Source organism: Aulonocara stuartgranti (genome assembly GCF_965226115.1).
Source record: "Aulonocara stuartgranti genome assembly, chromosome: 4".
In the NCBI taxonomy this organism is placed as follows: Eukaryota; Metazoa; Chordata; class Actinopteri; order Cichliformes; family Cichlidae; genus Aulonocara; species Aulonocara stuartgranti.
In genome coordinates this window covers 1192501-1218348 of record NC_138942.1, presented here as the reverse complement: position 1 = coordinate 1218348, position 25848 = coordinate 1192501, and the positions used below count along the sequence as shown (strand labels likewise).

The 25848-nt window shown below is 46.0% G+C and overlaps 2 protein-coding genes across 2 annotated transcripts in view; both read right to left on the bottom strand.

Moving 5' to 3' along the window:
- Positions 1–479: 479 nt before the first annotated feature.
- On the bottom strand, positions 480–4367 carry LOC309705077 (keratin, type I cytoskeletal 13-like). Its single transcript, XM_082530633.1, has 8 exons — positions 3890–4367; positions 2658–2740; positions 1895–2051; positions 1565–1726; positions 1360–1485; positions 983–1057; positions 750–898; positions 480–665 (listed from the first exon to the last, which is right to left on the bottom strand). Exons 1-8 carry the CDS (start codon positions 4301–4303, stop codon positions 545–547), a joined length of 1287 nt encoding a protein of 428 aa, XP_082386759.1. The 5' UTR covers positions 4304–4367; the 3' UTR covers positions 480–544.
- A 20828-nt stretch (positions 4368–25195) lies between these two features.
- LOC309705579 (uncharacterized protein) overlaps positions 25196–25848 on the bottom strand; it is an 18710-nt gene continuing 18057 nt past the window's right edge. Inside the window, exons 15-16 of the mRNA XM_082531502.1 lie at positions 25597–25817; positions 25196–25368 (exon numbers count right to left, since the gene is read on the bottom strand). Of these exons, the coding sequence (XP_082387628.1) occupies positions 25269–25368; positions 25597–25817 (321 nt within the window). The 3' untranslated portion in view covers positions 25196–25268. The remainder of the gene's footprint in view (positions 25369–25596; positions 25818–25848) is intronic.

The window sequence follows — 25848 nt, the reverse complement described above, 5'->3', positions numbered from 1 at the left end:
AATCATATTTTTGCTGCCTGACGCTCTGATTTATATAAGAGCCACTAAACTCAACCTGAGCAATGACGCCCTGAGGCATGATGGGAGGAGACCGAGGCTGCAGCGGTGCGGGGCATGAAGCAGCCTGCAGAGTCGCTGCAGCTGCTGCCAAAACCCTCCGAGGGGTTTAAATAAAGTTCCAATGAAGGGCGAGAACAGTGACGCCAACATGACTGTGTGGGCCGTTCAGGTTTTTCAGCCACTTTGTACCCCGAATGCTTTACATATAAAAAAATGACCTTATTAAAAAATGTATTTGACCCAGAAGGAAAAACATATTCAGTTGTCCCACACTTTACCCAGAATGCACTGCAGGTACGCTGCAGGTTACTCTGATGCTTCTGACTCCCTGATTGGAGGAAACCTGAGCGCTCTTCTTCTCTGAGCTTAAAGAGGTGGAGGTCTGCTGTGCTGGCGCTGAAATAAAGACACACTCTGAGTTTTTATGTAGACTCTCGGTTTATTGTCAGCACTCTGAGAGGAGACGCTGATTGGCTGCAGCGGCTCAGCTGGTTAGGACAGAGGAGGACGTGGAGGAAGAGGAGGACACCACCTTCCCGTCAACAACCTCCTGGACCACCGTCACCACCCGCTTGGTCGTGGTGCTCGAGGACTTGGTGGTGACACTGCAGACCAATCAGAACAGCGCACAGGTTAGCGTCTGCATCGCCCATTAGCTTCAGCTTCACTCATCGAAGCGCGAGTCTCACCTGCTGGTGGCTTCTCCGTCCAGCAGCCTCCTGTACTCAGCGATCTCCATCTCCAGCCGGGTCTTGATGTCCAGCAGCATGCGGTACTCCTGCCCCTGCCGCTCCAGGTCGGACCTCAGCTGCGTCAGCTGCTCCTCCAGCGACATCACCTGCAGGACAACAGAGTCACAGGTGAGACCGAAGAGCAGCGTGCTCAGGTACAACCCGCAAGCTCAGGATGAACAGCGGCTCACCTGCATCTGGTACCTGGAGAGCTGCATGGAGTAGCGGTTCTGCGTCTCAGCCAGAGAGGCCTCCAGCGACGCTTTCTGCAGAGGAACGCAGCGTTTGTGAGGTCAGCTGATCAAAAGCTACACCTGCAGTCAGACCCTTATTCAGATTTGACTCATCTCAGCCGTTCCTATCCTAAAACCTAGTTTTTATTGATCTTCCTCTCTGCTTTCAAACCTCGGCTCATGTGACCCGTCAGTGTTCAGACAGAAGATTAGAAACAGCCTGAAGTTCATCGGACGTTTATCGCCCGCCTCTGTTCACAGCTCGCCCCTCTCTCTTTTACAGTGAACAACCTGAAGCTCCTCCAGCTGCAGAATGGAGGTCATGTGACACTCACCATGCCCAACATGGACTGCAGCTCGATCTCCAGAGACTGCAGCGTGCGCTTCACCTCCGTGACCTCTGACCTGGACGTCTGCAGCGAGGTGGTTTGAGTGATGACCTCTTTGTTCAGAGTCTCAGTCTGCGCAGGAAACACGCACACAGGTTAATACACAGGAGACGTCTGCGGTCACAGGAAGTGATGTCATGGTGGTAGGTACCTTGGTCTGGAACCAGGACTCGAGCTCTCTCTGGTTTTTGGCGGTGACGGCCTCGTAGTGCTCTCTGATCTCAGCCATGACCTTTGTGAGGTCCTGCTGTGGACCGGCGTCCACCTCCACATGCACCTGACCGCTCATCTGATTCCGCATGGCGAGCAGCTCCTACACACACACACACACACACACACACACACACACACACACACACACACACACACACTCATGTTCAGCTAAAAACAAGTTTTCTTACAGTAAAAGAACAAAATCTGTGTTTAAGCAGCTGACTCCACACTCCACAGGCAACAACACTGATTTGACTCTCACACTCACCTCCTCGTGGTTCTTCTTCAGGAAGATTAGCTCCTCCTTCAGGCCCTCGATCTGCATCTCCAGGTCGCTCTTAGCCAGCGTCAGGTCATCCAGGACTTTCTTGAGCCCGCTGATGTCAGCCTCCACCGACTGACGCATGGCCAGCTCATTCTCATACCTGCATGAGGAGGATGGATCACAGGTGAGGCTCAGTGATTCAATCTGAGCTGCTGTGGCGCCACCTGCTGTTCAAACTTCCTAATATCATTGGACCTTTTCCCCTGCAGTAACAGGAGTATTAACAATGACACTCATATCAGAGGAGATCCTGCTCCTGTGCATGCTTTATTTCAAATGTTCACCATGACACGCCGCTCTGATCTGCTGCTGCTGATGGAGACTCCAAGCATCATCTGAAGCTAGGGCTGCCAATTTTTTAACCATCAAATAAGGGACACAACAGAGTGTAAATATGCACTGTGTGTGACATCGCAGATAGAATGAACCAGATTTGCTGATTATACGGAATTTCCCAGTTGGCAACTCTATCAGAACGTCACCGATGCTCCGTCGATGTCTCCACCTGAAGCCTCATTTTGTCTCGAGAACCCAAAACATCTCATATTAGCACCACGTGGCGACAGTGGGGAGGAATAACATAATGCGAAGTTATGTGCTAACATTAAGTAGCACGTGATCTCAGACATGTGGACTGATGGCTGCAGCAGCCTCTGCTGGGCGTCAGAGGAACTGCAACCCGCTCTGCGGGTTCCTGCAGACTCACTTTGTCCTGAAGTCGTCAGCAGCCAGCCGGGCATTGTCGATGCTCAGGTGAATGGCTCCGTTTTTCTTGGTGGCTTCCTGAATCTGGAGACAAAAAACATCGTAATGGATGAAGATGAAACTTTATTGATCCACATTAAGGTGCTTTTATTTTGTAATTACCGATGCAGTGCAGGTCTTTTAGTTTGAAGAGTGTTTGTACTACAGGAAACACAAGGTCATGTTTCTTAATCAAGATAAATACTTGGCTGCCAGTGAAAGTCAGCAGGGGGCGGGGCCACAGGATTACTGATTACTGCCACGCCCCCTGCCAGTTCTAACCAATCAGACAGAGCAGTGATACTTTCCCATTTTCCATTTTTATTCACTTTTCATTTTCCAGATATTTCAGAACTTTTAATTAACCAAAAATTTATTCTAATTAAAACAGACTTTATTCATCTTTGTGAGGAAAACCCAGATTGTCAGAGATGACTGAGGTTCAGATCAGAAAAGTAAAACCTCCTCAGACTGTGTGCTGGTTCACCCAGTTGGAGACTTCCTGCGTGATTAGATTTGACAGTTGTATAAATGCATTATTTTACATTTAGTTTGTATTAACTGAGCTACAGCGTGTAGGTTTATGTTCTCTTTTCTAATTTTAGATCAGACATCCTTCAGTCCTCTGATTTCTGAAGGCACCGCTCCAGTTAAACGGGAGATTTGCTACCTTTGTCTGCAGCTCTTTCTGGGTTTTGTTCGGATGCGGGGTGAGGTGCAGCGCTGCTGAATGAAGCCTTTTGTTGTCCCTTCATGAACTAAAAGCAGCGTCCTGCGAGCGTAATCCTCAGATTTAAAAAGATGTGACTGTGGGGATGATGACTTCATTGAAGGACAGGTTAGCAGAAAGTTAAAGATCTAAAGACCAAGGACCGCTCAGCGAGTCCGGAGGAAAAACATTAACAAAGAGTTTCTGTGAGAAACAAACTGAAGATGAGTGAGAAGTAAAGCCTGGATATGGCCTGTAGAGGGCGCTCTGTGTCACAGCTTGGAGAGAGTGTAGAAAACTAAAGTTCTGCAGAGGAACAGATCCTGCAGATCATGATGAACGACGTTCAAAGGAATAGGACGAAGCTCGCAGTGACATCATCATTCAAAATAACGTAAACATGAAATAAACAGAGGGTTAAAAACGCAGCGCAGGTGAGAGCACCTGTGGGACCAGCTGTCAGAGGGAGGGTGAGGAAGCTTTACCTTTGCAGTGATGTCACTGATGGTGACGAAGAAGGTGGTGTAGTCCCGGGTGGAGGGGCCGACCTTGTTCTCCACAAACTGCCTGATCTTCAGCTCCAGCTCGGTGTTGGCCTTCTCCAGCTTGCGCACCTTCTCCAGGTAGGAGGCCAGACGGTCGTTCAGGTTCTGCATGGTGAACTTCTCGTTGCCGATCAGGCTGTCGTCCATGCCAGAACCGTTGTAGCTGACGGAGGACAAGTAGCCTCCGCCGAGTCCTCCGCCGAGGCTGCTATTGAGCCCTCCACCCACAGAGGAGGAGGAGATGCGGACTTCGGAGCCTCCAGCTCCACCGTACACGCTGCTGGCCCTCATGGAGCCGCTGCTGCCCATGGAGGACCTGACGGAGCGGGAGTATGAGCGGGTGAAGGAGGCCATGGTCGATGCTGCGTTCCTGCTGTAGCTGAAGACGACAGAGAGCAGAGTGAGGAGCTGCAGAGCTCTCCTCCTTTTTATAACTCCTGCAGCCTAAGAGCTGTCACTCAAACAGAAGGTGAGGCTGGGCGAGGCAAAAATGTAACCTGTAACACACTGATGCTTTTATCAACCCTGCTTCACCTGCAGGCTTGGCACGACCTTTGCATCCTGAAAGGAGGGAGATTAATTAGCAGACGACGCTTCAGCCAAAGCCTCAGTAAACATCAGCGACTCCTGAGGAATGACGGGTGTGGAGGGGGTGGTAACAGCTCGAGGAACAGCCCGACAGCAACAGCAGGCTGCGATCAGGCTCCCTGCTGCACACACGGGCCAAAGCTAGACCAAGGAGGCACCCTGCAGAGGAGCGATGACAGTGAAGCAGCTTAACACAAACAAAAACATGAATCTACAAAGTTACAATCAGTGCAGATCATCAGATATTCATCAGATAACCAGGGAACTGTTCAGAGCTCGGATGTTTTTAATGAAAGCTGTAAAATGTGACAGTTTGCTCTAAACATGGCTCGGTGGGCTGAGGTCACAGAGGCAGCGAAGAATCTCCAGATCCTCGAGCTGGAGGTCGGGGAGAGCGTCTCTGGACCTGAAAGCAGCTCCGCCTGTGAGCCCAACCTCGTGTTCAGGAACCAAAACACTGAACCAGCTGTATCCTCTCCAGGATACTTCAGGAGCTGCCTGCAGGACAGATTGTCCCACTTTCATCATGCGAGCCTCTGAAGGTGTCAGAACGAACACGCGTTTAACCTTTAAAGGTTAAAGCTCTTAATCTGAACACACCCTAACATCCTTTATTCAGTCACATCAAATCTATGCAGGGATTTAGGAAAGGTTAGTCCAAATCCACCCGGGACCTTCTCCAAGTCGCTCCTGCAGACTCTGACATCACCTCTGTATGTGTTATCATATTTTTTATTTTCTATCTTTCCTCAGCAGCAGTAATCAGAGTACTCTCACAGAGAGCTGTGTACTGAGAACTCGGGATATGAACGCAGGTACGTTTTGCAGTGAGCTGATCGCTGACTGTTTCATGAGGCAGTTGAGGATTGAGAAATCCAAACACGGCCGACATGTCGATGAGCTCTGTGAGAAATGATCTGAGGTTATCAGGTGCGAACACACCTGTGGAGTCCGAGCAGGTCGAGGGTCGCTGCCGTGGGAGTAAAAGGAGAGCAAACACACACGTGGGCGTTCAGGAACGCCGTTCACTCAGAGAAACGCACCAATAATTTCTAATTAAAGCCAAAACAACATGTTTTACTTTATTTAAAGCTGCTCTGTGAGTATCCTTCATGTAACCCTCTGTTTTCAGGCCATTATAAGAAGATTGTCTCTTGCACAAACAACACGCAGCAACACTACATGAGCGGGAGGAGGAAGGTATGGGCCTGCAGCTTGGCTCACTCTGGCTTCTGCTCCGTGGGTGCTGGGTGACCCTCGACACCTGTGTGACACCTGTGTGACACCTGTGTGACACCTGTGTGCACCCAGGTGTGCTAAAGAACCAAACGGGACAAGAACAAAAAGCGTCTCTCTTCCTCAGAGGAGACTTTCTCTGCTCTCAAACAATCGCCTGTGTTTGCCAGCTGAATGTCATCACTTTTCTTTGGAAACATCCTGAGCTGGAACACTTTAATCTCCTGCCCTTTGAACGTGCTCATTACTCTGACTGTCGCTGTGTTTATGACCGCCCCTCCCCATTCCTTTGTGAAACCCCACGCCCAGCTCGCAGCGTCCCATCTTTCATCGCCAGGGCTCGGAGCCGATCACGCCCTCCTCAGGACTGTAAACCTGCCCGTTTCACACAGCGAGGGGAGGGGATTAAAATCACAGTGAAACTGCCCTCTCGGTTCGCTGCCATCAGTGAATGTCGCCTAACCTGCTTCTACACCCTGAGCTGACCTCTGACCCTTCCTGGCTTTCTCCCAGCGTGATGCTTGACTTTCACTGTATGACACGATGACAGCCGTCACTCACCGAGACGTCTCTGACCCGCCCTGCAGGAGAAGCCGAGCCGGTCTCTGCTGATCGCTCTGAGCTGAGGTTCCAAAACTCGACATGGCAACAATTATCAAAATGTTCTTAATTTATGTTTCTTAACAAACACACGACACAACAGAAGACGTGTTTTATTAACAAAAGAACAGCAAACATGTCAAACGTTTAAACTAAGAAACATTTTAAGAACTTTTCAGTTTGATTACATCAAAATGTCTCTAAAAGGTTGAGATGGAAGCAAAAAGTCTGGAACAGTCAGCAGTGCTAAAGAAACAGCTGGAAGAAACTGTTTCTGCTGTTTAACGCCTGATCATGTGACCTGCTGACAGGTCACATGATCGGGTATCAAAAGAGTGTATCAGAGAGGCAGAGCGTCAACAACAAACTGAATCATGTTCCTCACTGTGAACATCTCATCAGCTACACAACACGACATCATCAGCAGAACCTCTGTGCGCAGGGACGAGGCCGATAACCGTGACCTTCAAACTCCGCTTCCAGAAACCGGCATCTACGAGCAGCTCAGTGAGCCGCCCACACGTGCAGGTTACAGCGCCATCAGGCAGAGAAGCCACACGTCGCCACGATGGAGAAACAGCGCTGTTGAGTGTCCGTGAATGCAACAACAGGGTGAAGCAGAGCCAGGACTGCTGCACAGCTGGAATCCTCCATCAGACCCGAACAGCTGCTGTGTTTGTATTTAACTGAAGAACTCATTTCCAGCTAAGCTTACCTGGAAAAAAAACAGCGATTTGTCAGGAGCGACAGGTGTGCAGGGCGTTACACTTTTAGTAACCAGGTGACAGTGTTTCCTGAGAAGGAACGCACATACCATCCCACCGGGGAAAGTACCACAGCTGTAGAAGACCTCCTGTGTGGTACCGGTACCAAAGACCTCCCATCCCAAGGACCTCAGCAGCTACAGGCTGGTAGCCCTGACAGCACATCTGATGAAGACCCTCGAGAGGTTGGTTCTAAACCATCTGCGCCCCCTGGTGAGGTCTTCATTGGATCGGCTGCAGTTTGCTTACCAGCCTGGCATCGGGGTGGAGGACGCCATCATCTACCTCCTGCACCGAGCTCTGACTCACCTGGAGAAGCCTGGAAGCTCTGTGAGGATCATGTTCTTTCATTTCTCCAGTGCTTTCAACACCATCCAGCCACGACTTCTGAGGGACAAGCTGGAGCTATCAGGAGGGGACCACCACATGTCCCAGTGGATACTGGACTACCTCACAGGATGCCCACAGTATGTGAGGTCACAGGGCTGTGTCTGACACGCTGGTCTGCAGTACGGGGGCCGAACTGTGCTGGCACCGTTCCTCTTCACCCTCTACACTGCAGACTTCTCCATCAACTCCCCACGCTGCCACCTACAGAAGTTTTCTGACGACTCTGCCATAGTCGCCTCATCACAGGTGAGGACGACTCAGAGTACAGACGGTGGACTCTGGACTTTGTGGACTGATGTCAGCAGAACCACCTGCTGATCAACACCAGGAAAACCAAGGAGTTGGTGGTGGACTTCCGGAGACGCAGACCCACCACACTGACAGCGGTGAACATCCAGGGAGTGGACATTGAGATAGTGGACTCTTATAGGTACCTGGGTGTTCACCTGAGTAATAAACTGGACTGGAGCCACAACACTGATGCTCTGTACAGGAAGGGTCAGAGCAGACGCTACCTGCTGAGGCGGCTGAGGTCATTTGGAGCACAGGGAGCGCTTTTAAAGACCTTCTATGACTCTGTGGTGGCATCTGTCATTTTTTACAGTGTTGTATGTTGGAGCAGCAGTTTATCGGCAGCTGAGAGGAAGAGGCTGGATAAACTCATCAGGAAGCCCAGCTGTGTTCTGGGATGCACCCTGGACCCAGTGCAGGTGGTGGGAGACAGAAGGACTCTGGCCAAAATAACATCTCTGATGGACAGAGTCTCCCACCCCATGCATGTAAATGTTGCTGCAGAGCTGCTTCAGTGACAGACTGCTGCATCCTCGATGCATGAAGGAGCGTTTCTGCAGGTCCTTCCTCCCTGCAGCTGTCAGACTGTACAATCAGAACTGCTCCCAACAAACACAGATGTTTACATCAATGCTGTAATTTGCACTAATCAATGAAACAACTACTACTGTTGTAACTTGCATATTATTTTTCTCAGAGTATATGAAAAAACCTTTAATCTTAATAACTGTACAGTACTCTGTTTTTGTAACTATTGTCCATGATGTAAATATTTTTTCTGTAGAAATGGTTTGTGTTTCTGTTCTGTGTGTAAATGTGCTTTTATTCTGCTGCTGTTCCAACCAAATTTCCCCTTGTGGGACAATTAAAGGATTATTCTGTTCTGCCAGAGCTCTTAGCTTAAACCACAGTATGGCCTCACTGAAGGTTTCCACAAACATGCAGCTGTGGTACTGAGAGTGTTTCGTTTCCATGTGAGCAAACAGTTTAACAACTGGATACTAGTGGTGTGCGATGCTGCATTTTTTTGGTATCGATCTGATACCAAATAAATACGGGCCAGTATCGCAGATACTTTTCAATAAATAAGGTGGATGCGTCATTGAATTGCAAATCTCAATGAATTTCCATGACCTTGAGTGTTTTTTGTGATCCATTTTATTTTAAATAGTTAAACCCCAGGACAAAATTAGGACAAAGTTCATAATTAAATAGAAAATGAATATTATCTTTTTTTGGGGGGGGGGATCTTAAATAAAAATGCTTGCAAACCAGTAAAGAAATTAAAACAAACAAGTACTGTTGAGACACTATAATACAAAAATTACAATAAAAATTCTCAACAACAACAACAACAACAACTGCTGAGAATATAAATAACAGCTGTTGCAGTGTTCCCCTCAACAGGCTTCCTCCAGGAGCCCTGAACAAATGCACGAGCCGCTCTGAAGTCTCGGGTCTTTGATATTCCAGACCTGAACGATGTGGAAACTGCTTTCTTCCAGTCTCAAACGACACAACTCCAACAGACCAAATCACCAGTTAAAGTAAAAGGCATCTCTGGAAATGCCGTTGAGCAAAGCAGATACGTATAACCAGCAGACGTCTTACAGCAAAGCTAAATGCTGTCACATGACGCCTCTGCACGAGGATCCCAATGTGCTACAGCGAACACACCAAAGCCACATGTGACCTGCACACAGAAGCACAACAAGACAGTTACAAAAACCAAAAGTAGCAACACCCAGTGATCTTTGTCTCCACCCCACAGACAGTCGTGTACCATGTGGTCCTACACCATCAGCGCACGGCTACAACTACACCCTCTACACCAACTCAACCAAAGGCCCACCTGCTTCAGAACCATAACTAATGAAGGATCTCAACCTGCTCCCAGTTCCCTGCAGAGGTCAGAGCCACTGGTTTACTTTGAGCAACTCCCAATAATCTGATACACAACACCAACAACAGTAACCTCACTTTATCAGAGGCGCACGGGGCTCGAGGAAACTAAACCCAAACTCGGGAGCGAGCTACCAAACTCCTCAGTGTACCCCACCCAAGATAACCAAAGAATTTAATTTATACAGCAACAAATCACAGCAACAGTTGCCTCAAGGTGCTTTATATTGTAAGGTAGACCTACAATCATACATAATAAATGCACATACTTCGATGGAAGGGCAGCACAGCCACCCAGCTGAAACACACTTAGTAAAAAGAGTTTACTCAATCACCAGGAACACATGAACCATCAGTCACCCACTACAAAAACTCAAAAACATCCAACATAGGCAAGGCAAGTTTATTTGTATAGCACAATTCAACAACAAGGTGATTCAAAGTGCTTTACAGAGACATTAGCAACAAAAACAAATAAAAAGCATGATTTATAATTGATTAAAACAAGCAAACAAACAAACAAACTAGTTAACAAACAAACAAACAAACAAACAAACTAGTTAACAAACAAACAAAACAGTATATAAAATCAAAACAGATAAAATCAGAACAGTAGATAAAATCAGTAGTTAAAATGTAAGTTTTGAAATTTAAGCTTAAAGTGTGGATTTGGTGCTTTATTCAAATGCAGCTGAGAACAGGTGAGTCTTCAACCTGGATTTAAATAAACTGAGTGTTTCAGCTGATCTGAGGCTTTCTGGGAGTTTGTTCCAGATATAAGGAGCATAAAAGCTGAATGCAGCTTCTCCGTGTCTGGTTCTGACTCTGGGAACTGATAAAAGACCGGATCCAGATGACCTGAGGGATCTGGAAGGTTCATACTGGGTCAGGAGGTCACTGATGTATTTTGGTCCTAAACCATTCAGAGCTTTATAGGCCAGCATCAGAACTTTAAAGTCTATCCTCTGACGGACAGGCAGCCAGTGTAAAGACCTCAGAGCTGGACTGATGTGGTCCACTTTTTTGGTCTTAGTGAGGACTCGAGCAGCAGAGTTCTGAATGAGCTGTAGTTGTCTGACTGATTTTTTAGGTAGACCTGTAAAGATGCTGTTACAGTAATCAAGCCTACTAAAGATGAATGCATGGACTAGTTTTTCCAGGTCCTGTTGAGACATCAGATCTTTTATCCTTGATATATTCTTGAGGTGATAGTAAGCTGACTTTGTTATTGTCTTAATGTGTTTTTCTAAGTTTAGGTCTGCATCCATCACTACACCCAAATTTCTCGCCTGGTTTGTGGTTTTTAGATGTATAGATTGAAGTTCTCTGGTGACCTGTAATCGTTTTTCTTTGGCGCCAAAGACTATTACCTCAGTTTTGTTTTTGTTTAGCTGGAGAAAATTGTGGCACAACCAGTCATTGATTTCCTCAATGCATTTACCAAGAGCCTGTACAGGGCCTCGGTCTCCTGGTGACATTGTGATATATATTTGTGTGTCATCTGCATAGCTGTGGTAGTTTATTTTGTTGTTGTTTATAATCTGTGCCAGTGGGAGCATGTAGATGTTAAACAGAAGGGGTCCCAAGATGGAACCTTGGGGAACTCCACATGTGATACTTGTCTGTTCAGATGTGAAGTTACCTATTGATACAAAGTATTTCCTGTTTTCTACGTATGTTTTGAACCAGTTTAGTACAGTTCCTGAAAGACCTGCCCAGTTCTCCAGTCGTTTGAGTAATATGTTGTGGTCAACTGTATCAAATGCTGCACTGAGATCCAGTAAAACTAAGACTGACATTTTTCCACTGTCTGTATTCAGACATATGTCATTAAACACTTTGGTCAGAGCGGTTTCAGTGCTGTGGTTCTGTCTAAAACCTGACTGGAAGGCATCGTAGCAGTTATTCTGTTTTAAGAAGTAATTGAGCTGTTGAGAAACTGCTTTTTCAATGATCTTACTTAAAAATGGGAGATTTGAGATCGGCCTGTAGTTGTTCATTTGTGTCTTGTCAAGATTGTCCTTTTTCAGTATAGGTTTGATTACAGCAGTTTTTAGTGATTCTGGAAACACACCTGATAATAAAGAAAAGTTGACGATCTGTAACAGGTCTGACTCTAAAGTCTTTGAGACCTTTTTGAAAAACCTTGTTGGCAGGACATCTAAACAGCAGGAGGAGTTCAGTTGACCTAAGATGTCCTCCAGGTCTTTGCTGTTAATAGGTTGAAACTGTTTCATGGTGTTTAAAAGAGTAAAGTATCCGTGTGGGGCCTGTGGAGGTGAAGGCGATTTGTTCATTCCTCAGCCTCCAGTGATGGTTCACCATGAACTGAACCATCTGAATAAAAATATTGTTAAAATATTAAAACATCCAACTCGAGTTAGAACTTCATATTTAAGATTGAATTTACTGAGCAGTTCGTGTCTTGATGGATGATTGAGCATCAAGACACGTCTGAAAACAATCATCTTCCTCTTGTTGTTTCTCCGGCTGTCTGGGTGGAGGCGCCACATGTCCGGCGAACTCCTGCCTCTGTTTGTCCAAAGTTCACAGAACTGTTTGTTTGCTGAGCTGGGACTAAATGCCTCTCTAAACTCAGATACAGGTTATGAACTTCCTGACTGATGTCTGCAGCATGAACGAACGGAGGTGATGAGGAGGTGAAGACGATGAATAGGGGTGTAAGCAATCCTGGGACAAGATTATGCTCTGATTTGTTGAGCACAGTGTTGGGAAGGTTACTTTTAAAATGTATTCCGTTACAGATTACAAATTACATGCCCCAAAATGTATTCTGTAACGTATTCCGTTACGTTACTCAATGACAGTAACGTATTCTGAATACTTTGGATTACTTAATATATTATCGTGCTTTTTACAACAACATGAATGTACTATTGCTGTGTGATTTATTACTATTACTGAAGGTCCGCGACTCCGAACTGTAGTAAAGGGACCTCTGACTAATAGGGCGGGGTCCCTGTCGGCTCATAGCCGAAAAATAGCTTTACTTTGTTGTGTGGGTCAACTTTTCTTGCGAGAGACAGAGAGAGGCGTTGAAAGGCTCCAACGGAGCTTATTGTTTCGGAGGAAAACATGAACACGGTGTACAGTCGAGTCTTAATAGCTTACTTACAACTGGGTTCGTCAGGCTCTCTTCTTGGCTGAAGTGGTTATTATTATATTTACATGCTTCCAGCTCCCGTTTTTCCTCGATGACAACTCGTACCTTTCCACTCGCCTTTTTCTCCCTCCTCGCTCACAGACCCATAACGTGTATGGCAGTCCATTCTCCCTGCAACACGGACTACACTGCCCATGATGCTACATTCTTTAGAGCTATGCTTGTAGCATTCAGCCTGTTAGCTTAGCACAACAACAACAACAACAACGAAAAGGCGCTCTCTCACCCAGGAAACACACAGTCGCAGAGAGAGAGCGTCGCCCTGTAACCATGGCAACCGTAACGCTGCCGCCTGGAACAACAGCACGTAGCTGTCAAACAAAACCCAAACAGTCCTGACCCGCGACAATATGAAACAGGAAAGTACCGCAGTGTAATCCATTTATTTCAACAAAGTAACTGTATTCTGAATACCACCTTTTTAAACGGTAACTGTAACGGAATACAGTTACTCATATTTTGCATTTTAAATACGTAACGGCGGTACATGTATTCCGTTACTCCCCAACACTGGTTGAGCAGCACCTCCGTCTGGACCTACTAAGGTAACTTGATTTATATTTTGAGGCAGCAAACTGCCTTCAGATTGAACTCATCGTTGACTGAAAGATGCTCCAGTCCAGCCCAGTTTTCTTTATTCTTTAAAATATGAATTTGTTTCTATTCCGTTTTCACTCGTGTTCATGTTCATGCTGCAGACATCAATGAAGCCGTGGTTGTGGCACCAGCTTAGCTTATTTCAGAGGAAGTTTGGAGTAAGAACTATGGAGGACGCAGAGCTGAAGACAGAATCAACGGGGAACTACAAATATGGCTCCCATCGAGCAGCAACAACATGGGTTCGTGATAGAAACGGATATCAGCTACTGGAGCTGAAGCTGGTTCTGCAGACCTGGTTCTGGTTCCTTATTTCCTGCCAGGCATGATGTGGTTTATCCCTGCAGAGCAGCAGACGAGCTGAAATCACTCTGCTGAATATTTTTACTATCGTGGCCTCTGAGTTCACTCTTCCTAGAACTCATCGAGTCTCACTGGTATCAAAAAGCCTCAAATACCTCACTGATAATAACAGACGCAAAGCCTTCCAGCAGTTTCTAAGCCTCAGGGCTGTTGGACTCACTCCAGCATCAAATAGCACAACCAGCAGTTACACAAACACAAGTGCGACAGAAACGAGGCTGAAAATAGGCAGACAGACGGGTTATTTACTGACCTCGGCCGCACGTGTGAACAGCACTGCTGCTGTTTATCAGGAGTTCAGTCTTTCCCATTAGTTCAGTTTAAGGAGCAAATGCACACATCACAACTCTTTACGTGAGTCCTGCTTTGACTGTGCAGGCTGTCCCACAGGTGTGCTCACTCAACTGATTCAGCAACACAAAGGACGCACAATCATTCAGCCACAGACACTGAAGCAACCACGGCAGCTTTCAGAGCACTGAAACAGAAACATCTTTGTTGGAGTTTCAGAAAGAAGCTTCTGAACCGGTGAAGATGCAGAAAGTGTAAAACCGAGTGAACAAGAAGCAGAGTTTGCGTCTGTGACTAAAAATCCCTCAGAGCTGTCCAGACGTTAATGAAGGCGCCGTTACTGCGCACGCGTGTGCGTCGCTCCGGTTTCCCTGCTTATTAAAGCCCGACACGCTGATACAGTCACGTTAAAGCTGCAGCTCGGCACACGTTCAAATAAACGACCTGTAGAGGTGTGTTCACAGAGAAGATCAGTTCAGGATCAAACGTCTCTGCATCTGCGCAGAAATGAGACTGAAAACCTGAAACTCAGTTTCAGTAAAATCCAGGTTTTCCCATCCAAGTAGTAACCGGGCCCGGCTTAGATCCGGCGAGCTCGGGCGTGCTCAGGTGGTGTGGGCCGTGGTTTGTTATCGAGGGCTGTGAACGTGCAGGGTGAGGACTGGGTCAGAGTTCAGCCACAGCACACCCCGTTTGTGCAGTGTTGGTGAACCTGTGAACTCAGTTATTACTGCGGACCCCCACAACCTCACCTGCAGTCAGCCTGGAATCCAGAGCCACACCACTGTGCCAGCCTCTCTCTTCACATGTTGCCTCCTGTGAGATTCCTGACACCCCTCCCCCACCCATCACCTTCACTCAATACCAGGTTGAGATGCAAATGAGGAGACTTCACTCAGGCAAGTCTGCTGGACCAGACGGAGTGAGTCCCCTTGTCCTCAAGACCTGTGCCCCCCAGCTGTGTGGAGTCTTTCATAAACTGTTTATGCTGAGTCTGAGTCTGCAGAGGGTCCCGGTGATGTGGAAGACATCATGCCTCGTCCCTGTACCAAAGACGCCTCGTCCCAGTGGCCCCCAGGATTACAGGCCCGTGGCACTGACCTCCCACATCATGAAGACCCTGGAAAGGCTCATCCTGGACCAGCTGCGACCCATAGTAAGACCACATCTGGATCCCCTTCAGTTCGCTTATCAGCCTCGTCTCGGAACTGAGGACGCCATCATCTACCTGCTCAATCGTGTCTACACCCATCTGGACCAGCCGGCGAGCACTGTGAGGGTCATGTTTTTTGACTTTTCCAGTGCTTTCAACACCATCAGGCCGACCCTCCTGGGTGATAAGTTAGCAGCGATGCAGGTGGATGCTTCTCTGGTGTCCTGGATTGTTGATTACCTGACAGGAAGACCACAATATGTACGTCTCCCACAGTGTGTGTCTGACAAGGTGATTAGCAACACAGGGGCACCACAGGGGACTGTCCTCTCCCCCTTCCTCTTCACCCTCTACACCACAGACTTCAGCCACTGCACAGAGACCTCCATCTTCAGAAGTTTTCTGATGACTCTGCGGTGGTTGGATGCATCAGCAGGGATGATGAGACAGAGTACCGGGCTGTGGTCGACTCCTTTGTCACGTGGTGTGAGCAGAATCATCTGCAGCTCAACGTGGCAAAGACCAAGGAACTGATCGTGGACTTCAGGAAGACCAGGAAACACTTGACCCCTGTTTCAATCCAGGGGGTCAGTGTTGACATTGTGGAGGACTATAAATACCTTGGAGTACACATTGACAATAAACTGGACTGGGCTAAAAACACCACAGCACTTTACAGGAAGGGCCAGATCTGCCAGAAAATGCTGAGGATTTTCTATGAGTCTGTTGTGGCCAGTGCGATCCTCTATGCTGTTGCATGCTGGGGGAGCAGGCTGAGGGTCGCAGATGCCAACAGACTTAATAAACTGATCCGTAAGGCCAGCAATGTTGTGGGGATGGAGCTGGACTCCCTCAAGGTGGTGTCGGAGAGGCGGATGCTGTCCAAGATAAAGACAATGTTGGATAACACCTCCCACCCACTCCATGACATGTTGGTCAGTCACAGGAGCTCGTTCAGTGAGAGACTGAGATTACCCATGATGCACCACTGAACGACACAGGAAATCATTCCTGCCTGTGGCCATCTCCCTGTACAACGCATCCACTTAACACACTGTTTGCTGCTACAGCTACACATGTTTCTTTTCCAACTATTTATTTATAAGTGACTTATGTATGTATGTATGTATATATATGTATATATTGTACTATTCTTAGTTAGCGTATTGTCTGTCTTGTCTTAATGTTGGTTTAAAATGGAGCACTGTAACAAAAAATAATTTCCCCCAGGGATCAATAAAGTATTCTGATTCTGATTCTGATTCTGATTCTGGACGACCTCATTAGATATGAATTTCAGAGCTGTGTGTGTCACAATACAACAACCACGCAGGGAATCGAGATATGTGAGTGATAAATTCACCAAACCGTGAATCTCACAGTGATGAATACTGTAACAAACAGCTGACGCTGAGACTGCCTCAGAGCCTGATGTGGACGTGAGGGACACCCTGTATGCACCACAGCGCTCACGTTCCCTGTTCCCTTAAAAACACAGAAAACTGAATCAACTACAGAGCTAATAACCAATAATAATATTAATATTTATCAATATTTATTCTGCAAACGTCTCTTTGACCTGAACCATGAACAGGACCTGCACACACCGAGTGGAGGTCTGATGGCGACTCTGACATGTACTCAAAGTAAGAAAGTAAAAGTAGCTCTTTGGAGAAGGTTTCCATTTTTGTGCAAAGCTAACTGAACCCTGAGCCTAATGTAACAACAAAATAATATCAGTAGATGTAAATGTGCTCAGCTTGAGTCGGTTACGTAGAACATGAGCTTTTCCTGTTGCCTGTGACTTTGACTCCAAACAGGAAAATGTGAGCAGTCAGAGGTTAAAGTGGATTCAGCAGGTGGGGGAACCTGAAATCAGCCGAATGTCTCAGTGTGGGAAAATAATCATAGCTCACAATCATCTACTGAGAGCTCCAGTGGAGCTAAGTTTTCTTAGTGCAGGCTGTACACACAGGTGTGCTCGCACCTGAATTCAACCAGATGTGAGCAGATGTTTCAATTGTCCTGGCTGGTTTCATCCTCCACGCTGTGTATGCTGTCTTTATATTAGACAGTCACACACTGGTCTTTACTTTAAACCATCACTGTGCAGCAGACTCACCTCTTCATCCTGCACTAACCTGCAGCCTTTAAATAACAGTCAGTCTGTTTAGCAGCAGCTTTATGAACAAACATCATGTGACACGTACAGATTTAACAACACTTCCATGTGAGCTTTAAACGAGCATCCTTCCTGTGACTCTAAGCTCTCTGCTTCCTCTCCTCCTTTCTTATCTGTCTCCATCTCTGAGTGAACGTAGCTCTCTGTCTTTTCTGTCCCTGTCAAATAAGCAGCTGGACTTTAGCGGCAGCACACTGTGGGACAAACTGCACACACACAGTTTGTGTGTTTGCTGGTGTTTGTTGACACTTGAAAACGTTACTCCCTTTGTGCTCACTCCTCTCCTGCAGCAGTAGCCAGATGCCGAAGTTGCTTTGATGATTGAAGGCTCGCAGTGACGAAATAACTGCGAGCCGGTACCGGTCCGAGGCCCGGGGATTGGGGACCGCTGCTGTATAAGACAGTTTCCATTTGTCCTAAAAACAAATAAACATTGCATTACAAAAAAATGCAGGAAGTAAAAATAAAAAAGTTGTCAGAGAAAAACTACCCAGCTAAAGTACAGATACCTGAAAATTCTACAAATACTTGAAGTATTTGTACTTAGTTACTTCCCAGCTCTGGATAGATTCCTGTGTCAGTGCTCTGCTGCAGCTCTGAGAGGCTGAAGCTGGAGGCTGTGTTTCCTCCTGTGAGCAGCAGAGGGCAGCGTTTCACTGAACAGCTTCACCTCTGAGACTCTGCTGTGAGTAGAAACATGTTCAGTTTGTTTCTGCTGGGATGTTTTACTGTCTTCATGCTGAATGGAGCTCCTGCTTCACTTTGTGAGTCACAGTTTGGTCCCTGAGGCCGGCGACCACATCAGAGGGTGGCGAGCTCATCAGGGCCCAACAATTGTGCGTTTTCTCTTCTTCTTCATCAGGTCTTTTTCTGCTGCGATGCCTGTTCCGCTCTGTTACAGTTTTACTCCTTTTTACTCCAAGTGAAATGGATGCAATTAAAACACGCTGATTTGATCTGAAGTGAAACTAAAGCTAAGAAGCTCTGCAGAAGGCTAAAGTTACCTGACAGCGCCCTCTAGTGGGAGCTTGGTCAAATCATTTGACACAAATAATTAATAAATTATAACAAAAGAAATACTGATAAAATACTGATGAGTAATGTTTAAATTAAGAGAATGAATTTTTGTTTGTGATCAATTCTGCTGGCGGACTTCATCTAAATTAATGCTAATAATCTGTTTTTTATGCAGATTTGTATGATCTAGCTGTTCTGCTCTGATGATTTTCAAAAGAATTTCCATTGTTTGAAATCAGGGAGATGAATTCTTAACTTGGAGGAAATATTTTAAAAGAATCAAATAGTTAAAAAAATCTGAAAATAAATAAATAAATTTAAAAATAAAACTCATGAAGGACGTGCTGCACTCTGCAGACATGTTAAAAAATGTTTGAAAATCAGAAAAATGTGAAACGGAAGAGATTATCATTATTCATTTATCTATAATTTATTGTATCTTTGTTTTGGTGAAATCTGATTATGAAAGTGTTGCCGGGCATAAAAGTCAGTATGTAAATCGAGCCTTTTCACTCAGATAATGAGAGTTTGTTATCCTTCCATTTTATTGAATTATTTGTTGTCATTTATTTATTTTTGGGGGACATTTTGTTTGTTTTGTTTGTTGTTGTTTTTGTAAAAACAAACAAACAAAAAACCTCAAATCATTGAAAAACTAACTGTAATAACAGCAGACTCCCCACTAGGGGTCAGTGTTTTACCACATGCAGGCTGAGGTCTGGTGGTGCAGAGGTTGCAGGTCCTGCTTTCAGACCTCAGTAAATACATTTATCGATCATTTTTAAATTAATACATTTAAAATCATATTTTTTTACCTGCTGTCGCAAATTTTTCATATCTGGGATTAAACAAAAAACATCATATGTGAATCTCCAAAAGTTGATTCTGTTCATCTGGACGTCTTCAGAGGGAGAAACGTTTCGTCATCATGTCTGTGAAGGTTCTCAGTCATCCAGGTCATCGTAGTCTAAGGAGCTTGCAGAGAAAAGCGTCTGGACTTCTTTAAGTTGCTTGAAGACGTTTCACCTCTCATCCGAGAAGCTTCTTCAGTTCTAAGGTCAAATGGTGGAGAGTCCCAGATATAAACCTAGTGGGAGTTTCCCCCCACAGAGGGACAAAAGGACCCCTGATGATCCTCTAATCGCCTGAGCCAAGGTGTGAAACTGGGTGTGGGTCCCAATCAGCCAGAGTTTCGGGTGAGCTCATTGTGAAACCTGGCCCCACCTTATCATGCGAATTCCTGAGGTCAGATGGCCCAGGATGTGAGTGGGCGTTAAGGCGTCTGGGAAGGATCTCAAAACTGGATTATAGATGGCAGAGAGTTGGTGTCGTAAACCATCAGGTGACGTCTTCAGTCTCAGCTGACCGCAGGTTTCAACCTTATAAACAGGACATTTACATAATGACTGAAACCAGCCCACTGAAGGAACAATGGGCTGTGAGGTCAGTTCCTTAATCTTAATTATGCAAATTCTCATGACCACTGATCAATAACCATGAGTACCATTCACAGAGAGTTGGGGAATGGCTGCAATCACAGCATGTAAGATGGTGACAGATGTACCCTTAGGCCCCTCCTCCATTCAGAGATGGTCTTTCCCTTTTCACGTAAATGGCCTCCTTGACTCCGCCCTCAAACCAGCGTTCCTCCCTGTCCAGGATGTTACATCCTCATCATGGAAACAGTGTCCACTGGCCTGTAGGTGTGAACAGACTGCAGAGCCCTGGGCCCTGTTTCAGGAAGCCGGTTCAGTGCAAACTCTGAGTAAGTACACCCTGAGTTAACGAAAACTCTGGGTTTTCGGTTTCACAAAGCGAGTTCAGATTAATTCTGAGTGAGTCACTATGACGACACACTCCGTGAAGCTAACCTGCCCCCTAGCAGGTTTACTTCAACTAACCCTGACTGTCTCCGCCCCTTTGTCGGAAACCTGACTGTAGGAAGTGTCAGACATGGCGTGCCCCTTCCTCGAAGAGCCAGTAGATGTTGAAGCCCAAATTCTCCGCAGAGCTCTCCGCCGGGAGAGAGTGATTAGAGCGCGTTTGGACATTTTATCATTTCCTGATGATTTCCTGTGTGAACGTTACCGTTTTTCAGCACAATCTATAATTTATTTGAATAACATCCTCAGGCCTAATATTGCTCATGTGACACATCGCGGACATCCTCTCAGTTCATTACATATTATTTGTATCGCACTTCGGTTTTTTGCAAACGGGAGCTTTCTGTATAATATTGGTGACGCTGAGCATGTTTCCAAGGCTACCGTCTGTCGGGCAGTCAGGAATGTTACAGTTGCACTGAAACGTCTCCTGTACTTGTTTGTGGTGTTCCCCGGTCACAGACCCACAAGATTTATCAAAGAGGGATGCCACAAAATTGCAGGTATCAGGATGAACAAAACTTAATTCATGATGTGGTGATACTTGAACTACTACTTAAATTTTACATTTATTCTCACGGTTCCCAGGCGTGATTGGCTGTATAGATGGCACTCACATTCCAATCATTGCTCCTTCAGTAAATGAAGGAGACTATGTGAACAGGAAGTCTTTCCACAGCATTAATGTACAGGTACATAGTTCCCTGTAGCATTTCAAACTAACAAATTATTTCATTATAGTAATGGATGCTAATTTGTGTTCTCTGCACTGTGAAGATCATATGTGATGCTGCCAACATTATCACAAATGTGGAAGCCAACTGCTCAGCCTCTGTGAGTGGTGGTGGTGGAGGACCCCCACCTGTTTTTCGGGCCTCCGCTTTTTTTCTGTTGGCTATAACGGGTCACATTTGAGCATACAGAGTAAGCAAATATGTACTTGTAATGTGCTCAGATAATTTCAATAAGTGCTTACAGAGGGGAAATTAATGTAGCCTCTAACTGCAATTGATTTACATGGGACAAACAGACCAAGCACTATGGCTCATAATACAATTACACCTTACCTGTTTGGACTATATTTTTATATTTCATTTTTACTTGCTGCCAGGAACGTTTGGGGCCTGTTGGGTTGCACCTGCGCTCACATCACATCACAAAATAAAATGTATGAAATAAAAAATAAAATATAATAAAATAACGTGTTAAATGGGTGGAAATCCCTCGATCAATGTTTAAATTAACACTCACGCATTGACTCTGTCGGCTATGTTTTGCCATGCATGCTCCCTTTCTTTTGCAGCTGAGGCTGTGTTACTTTTTTTCTGCAAAATTTGCATGTTATCGGCATATGCTGCCATCAGAATTTCGGCCTCAAGCGCTGTGAAATACATTGACCGCGCCTTCTTTCCCTCCGTCTCCATGGTGACTCGCTTAATCTGTGCTCCACTAATCAGGGCTTTATGTATCCTCGTGCGCGCGCTTAATTTGGGGTTAAAGCAACTCCGCGTTGACTGAACTAATTGTTATCAGCCTTTCTGAAACCGAATATTCCGAGTTGGACAGTTTGGGGTTACTCAACCCTGAGTATCATTTTTAACTCTGAGTTTTCTAAACCGGCTTCCTGAAATAGGGCCCTGGTGTTTGTTTACATCATCAGGAACACCTGACACCTTTCCCAGCACGCACGCCTCAGCAGACCAGTTTTCTGTTTGCTTTGCAAACACTCATCATCCTGTTTGCATCTCAAACATTTCCTGCAAACAGGTTCGGAGCACATCGTGGAGTCAAAGCGATCGTCACATCAGCAGCTAGTTTTCACAGGAGTTAACCCACAAACAGATGGTGGGGGGGGTCACCCTGCTGGGTGGGTGGCGTTGGCACCTGAGCTTTCTAATACAACAACTATCATTTTAAAATTGATACCCATTCATACCATGGGTCTGGGATTCATTTGGACTGAGTCACATTAACGATTTCTGTTTTTCCCGCAGAATCGATTCCTTTTTTCTGAACATGCTGTTTGGGCTTAAAATGACTTTTGTTGAAATGGCTGATGTGTGATTGGTGGAACCAACACCAGAGCGAATATTGTAGGCTCTTCAGCTAACCGTGAACCCGACCCAAACTGAGCTGGGCACGTTCAGGGCTGCCAGGGAGGCTGATGTGGCCTCGCCTGGCTCTGCAGCTCTCTGGTGAAGGCTATGCAAAAGCTTCCTGATCTTCTGCTCCTGCTCAGCGAGGGCCTCCTGGAGCTCAAGGATCTTCTCCAGGTAAGAGTCCAGGTGGTTGTTCAGGCCATCATTGGTGAGCCTCGTGTTGTCAGAGATGTTGACGAAGCATCGTGACCGAAGACTTTGCTTGTTGCCGACAGACGAGTGAGCTGCTTTCCTTTGACTTTATTAAATATCTTCATCGTCACAGAGCAGAAGAATTAAATTTAAGCAGCCCAGCGCTGCCCGAGGGCCAGATTTATCCAGAAGCTATTAGCTCAACCACACAGTCACTGTTTATTTATGAATGAAAACTGTTTCTGTTATATAAACACCGTCGTTCTCCTTCAGCGACCTCTCTTCAGTCACACCCGTCGTGCCGTTTCCGGACTAAATCATGTTATTTACGCTTTCCTGACTCCTCGTGGCGTACTTCTCTTGGCACTTTGTTGATCATCAGTATAAATGACAGAACTCTCTGTATCTGATGCTCTGTGGGAATCTGAGCTGTGTGGTCCATAAATTAAAGCAAGTTTAGTGCTGCACATATAAGATCACCAAACGCTGAGTGCTGGGGTCAGAGCGTCACAGTTCACACACATCTTAAGGAAAGGAGCTCTGACTGTCATACTGATGACATCAAGCCACACCTGAACCAGAGACAGCGGCAGGAGAAGCTTACCTGGGCGAGGACAAAATGACTTGAGACACCAGAGGAAGTCGAGAGAGGCACAGATGGATTTGGGGTCGTGTGCTGGTGGTTGGTTCGTGGTGTCAGTGAAACATCTGTCAGGAGATCTCGGAGGGCTTCGTGCGCTCATCCACTGACGAGCTTTCTGGAGTTGCTGATTTCCTCGTGCAGCAGCACCTATGAGCTGCTCACAGCGTCAGACCTGAGGTCAGATGTTCTTACTGTGTTTGATTTTCCAGCAACTCTCCTGAACCCCACAGAGTCTGAGACACTCAGGTAACATCCAGGTGAGCTGATCGCCTCCATGCTATGCTTCGTATTAAAGGAGCCCCAACCGAACACGAGAGCATTAATGTGCTTTCCAGAAACATTTTTGATCCAAATGAGGAAAATCTTGTAATAGTTTTTCACGACCTAGAAGCCATAATCAATAACGATTGTTTCTAAAGGTTTCAGATATTTCCCTTCATGTGTAATGAGTACACAAAGAGCTGCAGCTCTGAACAAACATGTCTGGATGTGTTTGGTGGATCTTATCGGTGTTATCGGTCCTGTGCTGGTCTGTTAGTCACACTGAAAGAAGTCTGATCAGTTCTGTTGAAGTGCATCGCAGAGCGGCGACTCCCTGCTGTCACACGTCAGTGACTCACTGAGCTGCTGAACAAAGACCTTTACACTCATGCAGGTAAGAAAACACACCTGAGCAAACTTTATGGCAGTCCTGCATGCACGACTGTCATAAAGCTGAGGACGACTGCTGCTAACCAGCACACACACTCAGACTGTCTGCAAATACTGATGCTGCAAATCAACCAATCAGATCACACGAGAGCCGCTCCGTGTCAGGATCTGCATCCCACAATTCAGTTCACAGCTGGAGTGAAACACGGAAACTCAAAGTAGAATTCACGTTCCACCAGTTGCAGCGAGTCATCCTGAAGCAGACCATCGCAGCACCGCGTCCGCCTGCTGCTCTGATGGTCCCGTTATGAAACGCCGTTAGTCTGACGCTGATGTAGCGGGACTCGAACCTTCCACATAATTGAGCTTCTGTCTCATCAGTCCACTGAACATTTCCCCAGACGTTTCGGGGATCATCCCCTTGCAGCTCTCCAATGGAAAGCCTTAGAAATGTCTCTGTAAGCCAGACTGACGGACCTCAGTGACTTTGTTTCTCAGCTGTGAGCTCTGAGCCTCCTGACCTGCTGTCTGTCTACACTACGTGGTGCAAGACCAAAGCCAGGAAGCTCATGATGGACCCCTCCCATCCCAACAATGGACTCTTCTCACTGTTGAGGTCTGGGAAGCGCTTTCCTTAAGACCAGAACAGGCTGGACTCTCTCTTATACATCAGCAACTGTTTATTTGCACTTTATAATTTCCTAAATTTGTTCATCTGCACTTTGAATTTATGTTTTTTTTTTTACCTTAAATTTTACTGTAAAGTTTTACATTTTAATTTGAATATTATGTACATTTCTTGGTAATTTAGTTTTATGTTTACTTTTATGTTTAGTTTTTTATGGTCGGCATTGCACAGCAACATTTCACTGCGTGTTGTACTATGATTGCATACGTGACAAATAAAATTTGTGCTGCTTTTAGACATGGAGTCGCCTGCTTTGCTCCAGCAGACAGGCAAGCACTAAGAGAATTTTAAAACCTCCTCACTTTGTACAGCAGTTATGATGAAGGGTAAGTGTCTATAATTTGTCTGCAAATGTGTGTAATCTGTAATTTTTGCTGCATTTATGGGGACGGATTCAATGCTGGAGCCTCTGCTGGACGTTAGAGGAACTGCAGCTCTGAATGTTGATGTTCATTCATTTAACTGTATTTAGACATTTAAAAAGTGTAATGTCGCTGCTCAGAGGGAGAGAGAACTGAAACACACACATTGATCAGTTCATCAGGAGAGTTTTATTTGTGCACTTCTGAGAACGTTTAGGAACGTGTTGACGGATGTTTGTCGTCTCATTCCGTCTCCTGAGTTTCAGTGGTCACCTCTCCGTCCTCAGTGATCTCTTTGGTGACAATCAACACTTTGCGAGTGGTGGTTTTGGAGGAAGACGAGCTGTGGGAAACACAGAGACACAAATCCAGTTAATGTATCATCCTTTCAGCAAAAGCTACCTGTGCTGTTATTCAACATAGCAGTTGATTGAGATCAGTGCAGAGGTGCATCTGCTAACTTTCATATTAGGACGTTTAATCAGAGATCAGTAGCAAAGTGTTTGAAACCAAATCAGTGGGAAACGTGTAGCAGTAGCTGGTTCCTGATGATGGACGTGTGCCTGCTCACCTGTCCAGTTCTCCATCCAGCAGCCTTCTGTACTCTGCAATCTCCATCTCCAGCCTGGTTTTGATGTCAAGCAGCATCTGGTAATCTTGTCGCTGACGCTCCAGGTCGGCCCTCAGCTGCATCAACTGTTCTTCAAGAGACGTCACCTGCCGCTGGTAACCTGCCAGCATGCTGGCGTACCTGCTCTGGGTTTCGGCTAGAGTGTGCTCCAGAGACTTTTTCTGGGGATGAGAAGAAAGAGTCTCAGAAGAT

What these genes read in the sequence shown, in the direction of transcription:
- LOC309705077 (XM_082530633.1), bottom strand. Translation starts at nt 4,303, where the DNA reads ATGGCCTCCTTCACCCGCTCATACTCCCGCTCCGTCAGGTCCTCCATG. An exon ending in AGTCCTGGTTCCAGACCAAG is followed by an intron (nt 1,486 to 1,564) that starts GTACCTACCACC and finishes TTTCCTGCGCAG; the next exon opens with ACTGAGACTCTGAACAAAGA. An exon ending in TCTCCAGGTACCAGATGCAG is followed by an intron (nt 899 to 982) that starts GTGAGCCGCTGT and finishes GTTGTCCTGCAG; the next exon opens with GTGATGTCGCTGGAGGAGCA.